Source organism: Peromyscus leucopus, chromosome 15, assembly GCF_004664715.2.
Source record: "Peromyscus leucopus breed LL Stock chromosome 15, UCI_PerLeu_2.1, whole genome shotgun sequence".
Lineage (NCBI taxonomy): Eukaryota > Metazoa > Chordata > Mammalia > Rodentia > Cricetidae > Peromyscus > Peromyscus leucopus.
In genome coordinates, this window is record NC_051076.1 from 36,905,264 (window position 1) to 36,921,924 (window position 16,661).

At 39.4% G+C, this 16,661-nt stretch overlaps 1 protein-coding gene across 6 annotated transcripts in view; it reads left to right on the top strand.

Annotated features, from left to right (window-relative positions):
• Positions 1-15,985, top strand: part of Dnm3 (dynamin 3) — a 500,231-nt gene extending 484,246 nt beyond the window's left edge. For 3 of the 6 annotated variants that reach the window (XM_028864442.2, XM_028864443.2, XM_028864445.2), the window contains one exon: positions 6,467-7,063. In XM_028864442.2, the coding sequence (XP_028720275.1) occupies positions 6,467-6,536 (70 nt within the window). In that variant the 3' untranslated portion in view covers positions 6,537-7,063. Of the gene's footprint in view, positions 1-6,466; positions 7,064-15,840 lie in introns of those variants that run through there. The other 3 variants (XM_037211326.1, XM_037211327.1, XM_028864441.2) reach the window with 2 other exon arrangements.
• Positions 15,986-16,661: the final 676 nt, after the last annotated feature.

Below are 16,661 nucleotides of genomic sequence, written 5' to 3' on the forward strand. Positions count from 1 at the left end.
TGTGCTTATCGTGAATATCATGAATATCAACAAAACATGGCATATCAAGTTGTGGTAAGACCCAGCACCTCCCCATGACCCAGTATGAGGAGTAGGGCCACACAATGTATTTTACAAACCCATATAAATACACTTTCTTTCAATAAGTCTACTGAAATAATCTGAGTCAATGTTGTAAAATCTTTTTCCTCACCTTCAGCTGAGACAGAGTTAATGTGAATGAGTCATTGAAAAGCTGGGTTGTTTTTGTTGTTGTTGTAGGCATATCACATCATACCTGTTAGAGAAACCTAAATCTGATCTATAGAGCAATCTAAATAAACTTTCACAAAGTACATTTTATTTCTATTTACCTCAGAGACTAACTTATCAAGGTTAGTACAAGCTTACATCACCAAATAAAGATTGTGGACAATTTTGTCCTTATGTTCTCATTTCAAGTCACATAAATTGATTCTTATTTTCCTAATGATACATTATATACATATGTATGTATATAATAAAATCAAGTGTTTATTCTTTTTTTTTTTTTTTTTTTTTTTTTTTTGGTTTTTCGAGACAGGGTTTCTCTTGTGTAGCTTTGCGCCTTTCCTGGAACTCACTTGGTAGCCCAGGCTGGCCTCGAACTCACAGAGATCCGCCTGGCTCTGCCTCCCAAGTGCTGGGATTAAAGGCGTGCGCCACCACCGCCTGGCTTCAAGTGTTTATTCTTAATGTGAACTATATGTCGCCTCTTAGATGTAGTGAGTCACATTATCTTTAGGCATTTCAAATAGACAGCAAATTTTATATACTTTTATACATCTACTACAAACTATTCTTGGACAACAATGAGCTTGGTGACATTCCTTAAGCCACAAGAGGCAAAAAAATTATGCCAGAGAGTAAGTACCCTGAGCATTGTTTATAATAAAACTATAAAATATCTTCCATTTGGACAAAATCATGAGTATCACAGCATTTTTTCTGAGTTTAGCCCAGCACCATCTAAATATGTAATACCTATTTTAAAAATTCCCCAAATAAGAACCCAAACACAATACAATGTTGACACCTAAAACCCTGCATCCTGCAACTGCTCCCATAGAAGAAATGTTCAAAGGAGGATGTGAAGGCCTGGCTCACAGCTGCCTTCCCATTTTACTCAAAGATGCCCTCCATCCTGAGTTAGACCCAGCTGCATCCCACTCACATTCATGATCTCCACATTGTCACAGTGCCCCCAGCGCGTGCCACGGAATGCTATAGTAAAAAGTGTAAGATGGGAGCTCACCCCACGGGAAGTTTAGAAGACTGCTCAGATGGAGGCTGCAGAGAAGTCTCCGTTAGTAAAAAGTGCTTACCAGTGCAAGTATGAGAACCTGCCTTGGGATACCCAGCAACCACACTTCAAAACAAATCTCAAGAATGGTGGGTGTGTTTGGGGAATGTAATTCCAGTGTTGGGAAAGGGGACACAGGAGGATCTCTGGGACTTATTGGCCAACTGGCCTAGCCAAATCTGGGAGCTCCTTGTCTAGAAAATTAAGGTGAAGAGTGATTGAGGAAGACTCCAACTCTGGCCTCCCTAAACACACCTAAACACACACACACACACACACACACACACACACACACACACACACACACACACACCACCCCAAAGCTGATGAACAATGCAGTCTGTCCTGGTGGAGTCTCCCTGAACCCATTAAGACTGGCCTCACATCATGAACACTCAAGGCCAGATAACAGAAAGAAGAACAGATGGAATTAGACTTCTATTCTTAAAAGACAATAAAGTGAGAGAAGGAAACAAATGGTGGCTTCTCAACCTTATCAGTGAAGCCAGCTTCTGCCCAAAATGCCACCCACCCTGCATGAGCATCGGACTTTCTTACAAAAACTGCATTGTCCAAAATCCTGTAAATGGGCCATCCCTGCAGCCACAACTTCAAGTCTTACATCTTTTCCTTTGATTTGAAAGCAGAAACATGGCTCTTCTATCATAACCATAAACCGCCCACACACAACACAGTGTTTCAATAAATGTTAAATGATACAAGATGCTCCATTTCAATGTAATGGATTACTTAATGAAGCCCATCGCTTAACAAAGCAACTGAGGAAAATTTGGTACAAAACAAATAAGTTTGCCCCAAACAAACTGTCTTGTGAGGTGAATGTCTTTGGAAATGGGAATGGTTAGGAATTGGACCAATGAAATAAATTAGAACAGTAGACCTTACATACCTTCTTAGTGTTGAAGTTGGTACACATCTTAGTATTTCCTAGCAGTGTTTTACAATACAGTCTACTTTCCTTATTGTTTTAGAAATAAAATAATGTTCACTTCTTCCAAAAGAGTAAATGGGTCAAGACTCTTCTGGGTTTTTTAATTGCATGTATTGCACATATATGGATTTCTTTAATCTGAAACTGGACATATTCCAAAGATGTCTTAATCATTTTGAGGGAACATAATGGTATCTTAACCTTCCTTTTTTACTTCTGTCATTAATTCACCACACGGCTATGTAGAGTTTTTTTCAGTTTATGGCCGCAGGGATATCCCTAATGAGTGCACAAGTGAACAGGTTTTCCTAATTTATTCATTTGGAAAAAAAAAAGAAAGAAAGAAACCAATTTACTGTGAACCAAAGATCATGCTAAATTCTGGGGTATGGTAAACAAAATGAATACCAGGCCTGACAGCTAGCAAAAATTTGTATCTACATAGTCTCCTCTCTGCCACTGCCCACTACTGTTCATCATTCACCACCACCACCACCACCCCAAAGCCTGGTCCAAGGTTGAAGAGATTCATGAGAATCTGCTCTGCCACCCAAATACTCAGTTTTCTTTCCTTCCCCCATTCCCACCATCGAAGTCTTCCCTCTGGCACTCATTTAGTTTCTAGTCCCTTTTGGTCAGCATAGGTCTACATTCCCTTACCGTTTGCAAACTTGGTATGTAGTATTTCAAATCACCATTGCCCTTATTGTGACCACGTTGTCCCATTTTCAAGCTTGTCAGGGTGTGTACTCAGGTCACGAACTATAGAACTTCACCCCATTGTGCCACATTTAAGATATAGTGCTACAATAAAAGCCGCTTGCACGTTTATCAGAGTTCACTTGCCCTGCTGCTCAAGAGTAGATTCCAAGCTTCTTAAAATTACATGACACAATGCCCTCCACATAGTAGTTGATGAACAATGCACAAATATATGAATAAGCCTGGCTCCATTCTCTGAGTTACAAATAAGAAAAACAAAGCCCACAGACATTCCATAAGGAAAAAAACCCACATAATTAAGCAATTATAGCTATATTTGATGTATTTTTAAACTTCTGCTCCAGGACGTTTTCTATATGAACATATTGTCTCAAATATGATCCTCTAACTCCAAAGTGTTATATACATGGCCACATGGGACCTGATCACCTTGACCTAGCTTAGACTCCAACTTGTTTAGGCACTTTTCAGTTACTCATTCATTTGTCCATTATTTAGCAAATATTTTTTCAGTGCTCCTGAATCTCAATGTAAAAAAATGCTGAATATACACAGTAAAGCAACATGTGCATCCTCTGTTCTCCAGGAACTTTAAATGTACTGGGAGTTCAGGCAGTAAAATGTTGGGAAGTGGCCCAACAAGAGGGCCAGGAGATCTACCTCAATTGCATTCCTTTCTCTCTGGGTTACAAGCCTCTGTCTAACTTATCGTGTTCGCTCGTGTACAACAGTTTCCAATCTGCTCTTCTGTATCCTGAGTCTCACTGAATCCATAACCTGACACCCCCCTAAACCCGCATATTATTACACCCTAGTAGAGCCTTCCCCCTTCAAGTCTAAATTCTGGCTATCATCTCCCATATTTCTTAACTGTTTGATTACTAAAAACACATCTCCATAGGTTACATTATTTGCCAAACTCCTTGGAGATGGGACACTATTGTTTAATACTATTCCAAACACTAAAGAATTGAGTAATAAAATAATGCATAGGAAGAATCTCTAGTTCTCAATCCTACACACACACACACACACACACACACACACACACATGGGGGGTGGTAGAGAGATGCACAGTGGTTGAGAATATATACTGCTATTCCATAGGACCCAGGTTTTGTTCCCAATATCCATATCAGGTGGCTCACAACTAATGTAACTTCAGCTCTAAGAAATCCAACACCACCTTCTGGCCTCTGTAGGCACCTACATTCATGTGCATGCACACACTTTAAAACAATAACATCTAAAAGACAATTGGAAAAAAAGCAGGCTATGGTCACTATTAATGACACCCTTTCTATATGATAAGACCAATGGCTATCATAACATCAGGTGTTTCTTACTTCCAGGGTTCTTTTCCAACGTATTCAGTTGTCAGACTCTAACTAGATGGTAAGCTGTGCACCAGGCACTGCAGGAATACTGAGATGAGTAAAACAGGGTGTTCCTAATCAGTAAAAATGAGAATATGAGCCTAATTAGAATTCACTGTGATGACTGACCACATCATCATTGAAGCAGCTATATTAGGAAAGGGAATGCAGGTCAGAGAAGGCCTACTTCACTGAGAAATATCTAGAAACATGAAAAGTCACTGAGAACAAAATTACGTGTAACACCACACTAAGCACTGCATGACATAAATATAACCTCTGACCTCCCCATCAAAAGAGCCACTGGTGCAGGTTCAAGACTTGGGATATAAGCTAAAAGGAATGTGAATGGTCGTCTCAAACACGGAAGAATATATTAACCAAAGAAAAATTGTTTTTGCATAGTCGTGGGAAGAAAATTGCTTTTTCCCAGTGGAGAACTGCCAAGAAGTTCGGGTGGTCACAGAAATCTTTCTGCTAAAGGGCTTGTTCACTGAACAACTAGCATTGATTATGTTTGTTCCTCTGCCAATAAGTATCTCTATGCATCCTTTTAAAAATCTAGTCACTACTGAATAGTATTACTAGTATAGGACATTAAATTAGAATGAACTGTTGTTTCCTAGCCAATTTTTAGGAATAGGAAAAAGGGACTCTTCATGACTTCATGCTAAAGTAGTCAACAGTCTCACTATTAAATCAATAAGTAGTCAGTGGTTTCACCACTAAATCAATAATGCCTCTTCTGCTCTGATTTCCCTTTGGCTTCAACCTTTATCGTACAGCTTGGATTTTTGTTTTTTGTTTGTTACTTAATGACAGTTTGTCAGCGTCAATGCCTTTGCAATGACAGTGCCAGCTCTAACCACCAGGAAACAGGGTGTGGTTTTGAGGCACTCCATCGTTGTTCTCTTCAACTTTTCCAACTGTGGGGCTTCACCCCCAGTAAACGGGTATCCAATCCAGTCAACTTAGTGTTTCCAGTTCAGAGACATGACTACAATTCTAAAAAGGGTCTTTTGAAAAAAAAAATCTCAGCTAGGAAGATTAGTAAAATAATTTCCATTTAGGTCATGTGTTGAATTAGAGAATTATAAAAAAAAGTATTCCCAAGGTATCTGCGTATATGGCACACACACAGAGGAAGCTCATTAACATAGTTATGATGTAAATGTATTCAAGAAATAAATGCTATGACTTGATAATGTTGAACTTCTCAAGTACAATAAGCACGTGGATGGCTTTCAGAAACGCCATGGCCATCAGATAGTGGCTAATATTACTACAAATCTTGATGAACCCTGCAAGACTCCAAACACAGCTGTCACTCATGCAGCTTACATGGGTACTCACATCTAGCCTGTTCATAACCACTGCAGAAAACTCTCAAAGTCTCGATTTCTGATTTTCTATGGTCTGTGATTAGAAGCAAAATAAGAACTGGGGGGAACCACTGCTAAAAGCAAAGAGAAGTGTAATTAAGATCCTGGCAGAGACAAAGATTCAAAACCATCGTTGATACTTAATACACCTTATTAGTTCCCAGAGTGGGCATACCTCCGCACAGCTCACCCTCTGTAACAGTGGTTCTCAACCTTCCTAATGCCGTAACTCTTTAACACAGTTCCTCATGTTGTGGTGGCCCCCAACCATAAATTTATTTTCATTGCTACTTCATAACTATATGTTTGCTACTGGTATGAATTGTGATGTAAATATTTTTGGAGATAGAGGTTTGCCAAAGGGGTTGTGACCCACACAGAGAACTGCTGCTCTATAACCACTGTGCTCAACTGTCAGAGATCTCTACAGTATGTTTCACAGCAGCTTTCAAATTACTTCATATCCGTATTAGTATTGGGAGAAATCTCTTTGGTTTGATAAAGATCTGCATAATGAAAAATACACAATTTCCATTGAAAATTAGGATGCAAGGATGACTCAAAGGTGACAATCTTAGAATCACTGCAGATTGGGACCACTCCTACTGACCTGAATTGCATGTGCATGCGCATGATGGCTCTTTGTCAATGTCCTGAAGAATAATTCTGCTATTATACCTGTTTCTTTACCTGTCTCTTTCTCTTTTTCTAGCCGGAGGCCACCTCCATCGCCAACTCGCCCCACTATAATCCGTCCACTAGAATCCTCACTGTTAGACTAAATGAAGTGTCTGGCATGGCAATTAATCACTAATGATTTATGCAAAAGCAACATATTCTGTAACCTTTGCAGTCAACCATGAGTAGTCGCATGTATGGACATCCATAGGCAAGTAGCCAGTTTTACTAATGTATTCATCACCCGTCTTCATTGCTCATGGTATGCCAGACCTTTGGGGTTTGACTGAAAAACTGCTAACCTGTAGAGAGACTTAATATGTTGTACTGACCAAGGTAGTTTTGTATAGCAGTCCTATACTTTGGTACCATTTATCTATCCAACATATATCTGAAGAGTTTTCTAAGTTGTCTACGAAGCAGCTTATAACAATTCTTAACAGACATTAAGAGTGAGCTTAGAGCCACATCAATTTCTCCCTCACATTCTGTTTAAGATGACAGAGATTCTGTTGTCTGCTACCGATGTCACTACCTACTCCATAATTACCTATTTAGATTTCTTTCCCGTCTTTATCCCATAAGCCCGCTAGGAAGCGAGATTTTAAAATTAGGATTGTTTAAGAAGGAAGCTTTTCGAGCCGGGCGGTGGTGGCGCACGCCTTTAATCCCAGCACTCGGGAGGCAGAGGTAGGCGGATCTCTGTGAGTTCGAGGCCAGCCTGGGCTACCAAGTGAGCCCCAGGAAAGGCGCAAAGCTACACAGAGAAACCCTGTCTCGAAAAACCAAAAAAAAAAAAAAAAAAAAAAAAAAAAGAAGGAAGCTTTTCAGGAGCTTGAGGCAGTTAGCAAAGGGAAAGTCTACAGGGTTTGCTCTAAGTAGGGAGCTTCTCCCAGTGCCAAGTGTGTTTTGCTTCATGCTAGAAGCGCAAGCAACAATGCCTGGATTGTTTGGTAATGACCAAAAAAATCAGTCAATAGATTTGGCTACTTCCAGAAGGAAGCAGCAAAAATATCACCATTCTAAAAGTCTCTGGGGAAATAGTACCTATTTATTATCTCATATTTACCTCTCTGTAGGCTCTGATGAAGGAAGGCTGACATTGAAAATGTTTAATTTTACAGTTGATTTTTTGACATGGGTATCTAACTCTATTTAGTTATTATTACTATTATTTCGGCTGGAGCAAAGTTAAATGTATGTTAATACATGTTTCCTATGGTTTACATATAAGTGATTATGCAAGAATCCCTTTAAAACAACTAGAATGTCTCTACCCATTCCAGACTCTCTTAAATCTTGCAATGTAATGACACAATTGCATTGGAAGTGTGGTCCCTGTATGCAAACTCATCAGAGATACCATGGTTTAGGAGCACAGCTCACATGTTTACAGATGCCCTGCTCCAGCTTGCTCCCAAAATGCCTTTGCAATATTGAGCTGCAGAACAAATTTTCAATTTCTAAAATTTACAAGAGCAGTCTAGCCTAGAGGTTAATAGTTCAGCCTCGAGGCTAAGTTTTAAACTACCTACGACCAGATGATTAACATGTAGGAGACAGATAGAAGCCAACTGGAATTCTGTCTGCGAACTGCTCCCAGACAGCAGAGACATTCATTGAATTGTGCGTCCCATGACATTATTCCATATTCACAGAAGTAAATTAGGTTTTACTAACTGCATTGTCTCCCTTTGAAGGCAGCAAACATGACTTGTATGTGAATTCCATTTTAATTTCCTGTGCAGTTTCTACCTGAAGCAGGTAGCCCTAAAATATGACGTAAAAACTTTTAACCATTATTTAAAAAAAATAATAATCCAAGTTAAATGGCACTGCGTTGAACTTATTCTAATGGGCTCTATCCCACTTATAATTAGAGAATATGAGACATACAAAAGGGGTATTTTCAAACTTTAAGTGACATAAAATATCACTACTCTTCACTTCTCTCATTTTTCCCATTGGAAAAAAAAATATCTGTGAATGGAACTAACATACGAGATGCACATTGTCTTTGAAAACAGTGTTCCAACTAAATGGAAAAACAGTAAGCAAACCTTCATAATCAAACAACTAATAGAGAGTGGGGTCTTCTCATGAAACTCCCTCTGTTTAGGATTCCCTTTGCTTCTTTGAGTTCTCTAAAATAGGCAGCTAATGAATTAGATGCTTCAGGGTTTGGCTATGTACTTAACTGTGGTTTTGTATCTTGCTGTATTTCAAAAATTTCCTTCTGTTAGAGGAAAATATTGCAGAAAACCACTGGTGTGTTCTCAGATCAGCACAAACCAATGTCAAGGAAAATGGGGGATTTGTCTCTCCAGGTTTCTTCCCACTCATCTTAGTCGTAAACAATGACATTTGTCATCTTTGGCTTTTGCTTCTTGATCCACAGATGCCCTGTCCCAAACGTCTCCATCTGTCAGGACAGTTTTGTTCTCTTTGCTACCATGTTATATCAGTGGCACCCAGAACCCCCCACCCACCACCCACCCCAGAATTTCAGCAATGGCATTCCAGAATATTTTCAATTTATTGCAGTTCGAAGGGTTTGCATCCTGCTAACAGGAGACACCAACGTGAGGGGAGCCTGACATTCTAGAGTGTAGGGTCTGTGGAGTGGCATGCACATTAGGCCTTACAATGGGAATGTAAGCTCGAAGGGCCTTCCATTTCCCATTCCATTTCTAATCTCTTGTGCAACCTCCTGATTGATGATTCTGATGTTGTTAGCACAATAGGTGTAGCTCTATCTTGTCTAGCATAATAAAAATAAACCCAGTGTTTCTAGGATTTGAAAAAAAAAAACTACTTGTTTGATTAAGTAAATCCAGTTTCACTGTCACATGCTAAACTTTGCATGCATGTTGACTAACTGGAATAACCGTTTACTTAATTGTGGATGGAATATGAAACAGTATTGATTTAGAACAGATACATTCCCCAAAGTCATCTACTAAGAAAACCTTCTTGAATATTGCTTTTAGGTGTGTTTTCAGCATAGAAGAGCAGTAGGGTCTATTTATTGGCAATTTCACTGTTTGTGCAGATACATACTCATTCTATCCAAAAGCATAATAAAACAATTTCTGTGTTAGAAGCATTCTGAATTTAGAATTAAGTAGTCACATAGATTAATTTGTGATTTTTTTTAGACTGTAGCCATAACTCTAAAATATGAAATGGGACCTGATACCAGTATGTGACAAGTGTTGATGTTCTCTGTGTACTTATTTTCTCTGCATGTCTCTAGGAATACACTATATACATAGTAAACATCTATTTCATGTACTTTTTGAGTAAGTTCAAAAGCACTTGCTAACATGCCATTAAGCATGAATGTGATAATATGTGCATTATATATATATGTATGTATGTATGAGTATAAATATCAGTGTAAACCTGTGCTCAGTATGTAAGAATATGAATATATTTTTAACTGTGCTAACATATGATATATGTTGGGAAGATCTGCCATAACCTGTGATTACAGTAGTTCATTTGTCATAACGTACATGAGATACACAGATTTTATAACTCATACTGTATATATTATGAGGGGCACAAAGCTTATGATAACCAGGTTGAGGTAGAGCGATGACAACCAGGACAAGGTAGAGTAATGTCTATAATCATTAGGAATGAAACCCACAGCACTGCTACCTAAAGGCATTACCCTTTGGTGATACTCTGATAAAAAGTATTAGACTTGGAAGCTTTTCTCTAAGGTCTCTAGTTAGAACTGTGTTATTTAAAGATTGTTGAGTTGACTCTTAAGAAGCTAAGTTGATCTGTATGGTCATTTATTCTCTACAGTACAAGTTAAAAGAATACAGAGAGGTAGCAACATAATGAAAGGGATGGATCTTTCTGAGCAAAACTGTAAAACATGCAGGGGACAGGTTACTTAACTCCTTGGAGGTATGTTATCTACTCTTTCAGGTAAACCTTTTGCATTTAGAAAACTATATATTCACTTTAAATCGATGGGAATCTCTGTCAGATGGAGAATAAAGCCTAAACAGATCTCCAAACTGTCTTAATTCAGTGAGAGATGACTGTGTGTAAGACTCAAGTCATGAGTTTTACAACATTTCACCTAGGACTACTAGCTGTGGACTCAAAGTTCCTGTGAATGAAGCCAATTTTAGAGAAATAATGGATAGTTCATCAGATCATTTAGTCTTTTCTAAATAACTATTTGTCTTCTAGATAATAGGCTGTCTAGCTGATGTGTTAAAATTATGTGGTGCTCTGTATGTGAAACTTTAACAATATTTTTGAAGTATATATAGTATATGTATTGTTAGTTGTGTATATATAAATACATGTAAGAATATTTATATGTATGAGAGCAAGAGACGGGAACCTCAGAATCTCCTGTTTAAGATCTGCTAGTACTGGTATACTGGTGAGACTTCTCATTCCACTGGTCAAGGGCTTCACATGTGGCTCAGCTCAAGGCATTAATTTCCTTATTGCTTTTACCTTTAAATTCCCTAAACTTTATTCATAATATTTTCAAAGTATACAAAAGTTACTCCACTGTCTTACACCGACTGCTGCCAATCTGTGGAAATCATTTCTCAGAAACCCTACCACTATGACCTTGTGTGCTTTATTTCCTATGCACAGCTTTTGTTTCATGGGCTTGTAAATGTTCCTCTTCTCTCCCTGTTCTGAGTCAAATTTCCCTTTTGCTTTTTTATGAATGATGGGTATATAAAAGTCAAAGCTTGTCTTCTCTGTTTATTCTCTAATTAACATGTCTTTTTTGGCACTTTGGGGATTTCTTAATGCTGGATTAATATGGATTCTGTGAATGGGATTTTTGAAGCAAATTCCTAAAGCCTGTATCATCCTTGAAGGTCATGTACCTAGTGTGAAAATGTGAAACTGTATTTCGAACCTGAAATAAATTATTACATTTGAAGGAACCCCCACTTCCTCATTCTTGTATACATTTGAGTCTCTGCATTTCAGTAACACTGTAAGTAAACTCCTGCCCTTCACTCAAATTTGTCCAGCATTACTAAAGGGGAGAGTGACAGCGGTTTGCATTCCCGTCCTTAAGTTACGAGAAAAGGAAAATTTCAGACAGCAAATTAGATAAATCAAAGAAAGGGGGTGGGAGGAGACACTTCTTACTAATTTGAAATAATAGGTTGCAGGATTCTAACCTCAGACAGTGGCATGGTATCACCTTTGCCAAGAAGCGATGTGACAGTTTGCCCTTGGAAAAGAAGTATGTGTGGGAAAACCCAAGAAGTAGGAGGAAAGATAGTCTATTTACATGTTAGGTCAACTGAAGACAAACACTGAGCACCTGGCTAATACATGTTACTTACTCTTTGGGCACAAAAAGGGAAATGTAACTGTAATGTGTCCAGCAATTAGAAAATAAAAATAAGTGTTAAGTAGGTACAAATAATCCTTTTCCTAATTATGTTTCCAGATAATAAGCACTCTTTGTTGTGAGTTTTGATGACAGCTCCCTAACCACACATGGTTCTAGACTATGCCATCAAAATGCAGACAATAGGAGGGGTAAGAAGGGAGAAATATTGGTTTAATTTTCCATGCATGACCAGGATATAAATTATGGGAAACAGAGCTGGACAGATTGCTCTTTTCAGCTGCAATGTCCTTCTCTATACATTTCCCACAAGTGGAGAACCCATGCATTCAACAGAAGTTGTCTATTGGGAAAGATCATGGATACGAATCAGGCTGGTCACTTGCATTTTGCATTTAATAACATGATTCTAATGTATGGTAAGATACTCAGAATAATTTCTAATGAAAATTACAAAAAAAATATTGTCATTCTTTCCATCATTGTAAATCTCTGCTTGATTTGTTCTCAAGATCCCCGTCTTTCTGATACAACCTTTCAATTGCACTTTGAGAAACGCATCTAGCATCTGGTTTCACGAGACTCAACCTGACTCCACCCCTACCCTTACCAACTCTTGATACTGTCACACTTGGGTTGTTTCTTGGTGCTCTCTCATACCGTAGTGGCATAGTAATTAGAATATATGCAAGAGACAATGACTAAAAATTACTGACTTAATTCAAAGCCTTCCAAAGTTCATTGCCCGAGATTGTAATGAGTTCACATACAGAGACCAAGAGTCATTTTATCAGTATACTTTGGGAGATGACAGCTACAATGTAAATATCTTCTACTAAAAGAAAGTAAGTAAAATTGCACTGTGAATCTTTGAGAGATAGTGTCTACAAGCTCTTCAGACTTCTTTGATCATAAAAGTTTCATTCATATAATACCCCCACAGAACTAGTATTCTAAGTAACCTGCTTTAGGAAACATTGCTTTGGGGGCATTAGCGAGAGGGAAAGTCATTATACATGATGATGTGTTTGTTTGTTTTTGTTTTTTGAGACGGGGTTTCTCTGTGTAGTTTTGGTGCCTGTCCTGGATCTCACTCTGTAGACCAGGCTGGTCTCGAACTCACAGAGATCAGCCTGGCTCTGCCTTCCGAGTGCTGGGATTAAAGGTGTGTGTCATCACCACCTGGCTACATGATTATTTTAGAGTAAGCCGACACCAACAAAAAGTTGTGTGCAAGTTCAAGCGTAAGAGCAAGATGAAGTCCCAGCTCAGGACAGACATCCGGAAGCACTGGTGACTTTGTGACAATGGTATCTGAGCTCCCTAGAAGGAGATGCCATAAGACAGGAGCATGAGAGCAGAAGAGGTGGGCACAGGCATTGATTCCTACTAAACCTTGGGTGCGATCTTGTCATTTCCTACCTTTCTTCCCTATCCCTTTCCAAAAAATTGCATTGAATATATACTTGTGAGGTTGTTGTGAATGAAGAGAGCCAGATCCATCTAAAATGAAACTTCACCAGAGAAGGACTGAGGACACCCCGTTCCTGTTGTCTTCTTTCCTCACTTCCCCATGCTTTAGGTTCACCCCTCTGCTGTGGGATGGTAAGTTGCCGAAATGATAGACAAAGCAAGCAAGCAGAGGTTGGTGAAATTTTACAGAAAAGAGAAAACAAAGAAAGAAAACCGTCTAAGAGTTCATTCCATGGCAAGGGCACCATCAAACTAAATTGTGGCCGTGGGATAGAGCTGAGAGGATGTAATTCATTCTTCCTAATAATTCTTAATGATTTTTCATCTCTTTTTCTTTGTGTTTGGGAAAAAAACTCATCTGTGAAGTTATTTTTCTGAATGTTTAAGAAAATATAACCTGAACATACAATCTTGATGACATTATGTGTGCCTGTGGATACCAGGTTGTCGAGCTTTGAAATGTGTTCCCTCAGTACTCCAGTACCTTTGTAGGTTTGTGTAAAGCCCACATTTGCTCAGCACTTGGCCTTCAAGCACTCTATAAATATAAAATTCTGAAAAGGGAATAGCAAAAACCCAATCTGTCAAGATCCATGGTAGAACTAGCAGGTCCACTGAATGCTGCTATTATCAATGGTGCTTTTCTGGTAACAACAGGAACGTCAATTACAGGGTAAGTGAAGAATAGAAGAAAGGAGCTGTCTGAGGGAATGTCACTATGGTGTTTGAAGCAAACTTTCTTGCTGTCAGTGAAATATATTTTAGAACATAATATGTCTGATCCTGTTTCTGGATTGGAACACCAAACTAGCTCCCATGGGAAGGTGTTTTTGGCATGTGCTCACAGAATGTCCCTTCAGCACTGTAGACCTGCTGTTCAGTTTAATGGCTCACCTCCCCACCATGCTGAGGTAATTAAAGTGTTCTAAAGCCCCTTCAGAACTCGAAAATAGTTTCTGTTTGCTAGGCAGGTGATAAATCTCATTCAGCCTGACAGAAATGTAATTACACTTTCTTCGTGAAAACACCAGGGATACCATTACCGGGATCTCTCAAAGCCCAAGGCTTGCAGACCCCCCACAGTTGAAAGGTTAGGGACTAAGAACAAGTTTTTCATCATTTAAATAGATGGGAGGCCTCCTTAATGTAGCCAGATTAAATTGGACTGGAGAAAAATTGGTCTAGGACTTTGGGAAAGGTAACCACCACTCAAGAAAAAGCCCAATCAGTTTGGTCCCATTAACTTCTCACAGAAGACTTAAAGAAGAGAAAAAGGAAGTGTTTGGGATTTTGCTTTTTATAGACCCAACTGTTGTCTTAACAAGAAGGAAGTGAGCATGTTGCTGGACAACTGGCAGGGTGACTCAAGGTGACATCCCACAGAGAGGAGGGTTTGAGATGATCTCACAGTGCCCTCAGAGTCAGTGTTCAGTGACTCCATTAGAAAGAAAGAATTGAAGTGCAGACTTGGGTCAGAAGTCCCTGGGCAGTCTTCCTTGAGCCGGCCATGTGTCTGCTACAAAGCTGTCCCTTGTAGCAATGGAGGTTCCTGCATCTTCTGGAGATGCAAACCGCTTCAAATTCCAGAGGCTGATGCCAAGCAGCAGCCCAGCTCTGTACCCTGACTCCACAATTCATGATCTGATGAGAAACAAGCCAGGCTAGGGATCCAGAGACTATCCGGAAAGCCAACATCTGTGTACCTGGAATTGCTTCCCAATAAATCTGGATTTTCATTGCTCCTTGCTCTAAGACATGGGGAATTCCTACAAATCCGGGCCCACCAAGAACCAGCCCTTACCTGCTATTTTTGCCTAGACTTGATCCTAGGCTGCCATACTGCACAATTCACCTCAGATTCTTAGTTACAAGTTCATGACTGTAAATGAACCCATGAGGTTTTCTGTGTTGGGATGATATTGCTCATTTGATCTCGATACCTTTAAATTTCCTTACTTTGAAAAGATTTCACTAGTCACGTGATAACGTAAGGACTAAGGAGTAAACTGAAATTTCTATCAACAGAATTCTATAGCAATTCCTTTCCCCCTGGGGAGCATTCACATCATCAAGTCTTTGGAAATAATTTGGGGTCATACAGTTAGGGTTAGAAACCAAATGTGCAAATCTGAAAGGTATCTTTTAACATGATCCTAATCCACCTACTTGATTGCAAGGATTTAGAATTCCATGGTGCAACCTGGTAGCATTTTTTAACAGGCACACATGCCTTAGCGTGCTGCCGGTACCCTGAGAGTCCTGACCGCGGGCACACATGCCTTAGCGTGCTGCTGGTACCCTGAGAGTCCTGACCGCGGGCACACATGCCTTAGAGTGCTGCTGGTACCCTGAGAGTCCTGACGGCTGCCAACTTTGCTGTGTGGTGTACTTTCACTTCTCCTGCATGCATGCCTGGTCTTTGGCTTTATTTGGGGTTTTTTGTTCATTTGTTTGTTTGTATTAGACTTTTATGGGATATTTTTGCATGTCATTACTTGGATTTATTTTATAACTTAAACATTGTCTTCTCCCTCTACATGTTTTCCTTTTTTATTATTTTGTTTTGTTTTTACTAGGAGACCCCCTCCTGCAGTTCCAGGCCGACCATCCTAAACCACACCCCCACACCCGTCATTCAGTCATCTCCTTTCGTTTCCAACAACGTGTCTGTCTGTCCATGGTATTTAAAGTCTTTTGTTTGCACTATGTCACATGTATATATATATATATAAAAACTTTTATTTTTGACATGTGTCTTTAATTAAAAAAATAAAGTTTATTCTATATAAAAAAATTACATGTGTTCATTTCTTTTCCTGTAGAAAAAAATGACCCAAATTAAAATAATTTACTTAAGCTAATGCTTGGTAAGGTAAAAATGCATTTATCTAGTCTTTTTTTTAAGAAGGAGAAATTGATTTTGTGGGGGACTGGGAACAGGTGGGGATGGAACAGGCAGGGGGTGTAAGGGATGGCAGGAAAGAGCACTGGGAGAAATGACTGGAATTGGGGGGCATTTGAGGAACAATATAGAAACCCAGGGCAGTGGAAACTCCCTGGAATCTATGGAAGTAACCCTAGTGAAGTCTCCCAGTAATTGGAGATATGGAGCCCAAACTGGCCATCTTCTATGACCAGGCAAGACTACCAGCAGTGGGACTGGACATCAACCCAGCCACAAAACCTTCAGCCTACAATCTGTCCTGCCAGGTCAGCCCACAGACCCAGAATAGAACCAAACACGACTAGAAAAAAAATTAAGTCAATGAAATGATTCCTAATGATACGCTGCTATACTCATAGATTGGTGTCTAGCCCACTTGTCATCAGAGAGGCTTCACCCAGCAACTGATGGGAGCAGATGCAGAGACCTAGAGCCAAACATTAGGCAGGGTTT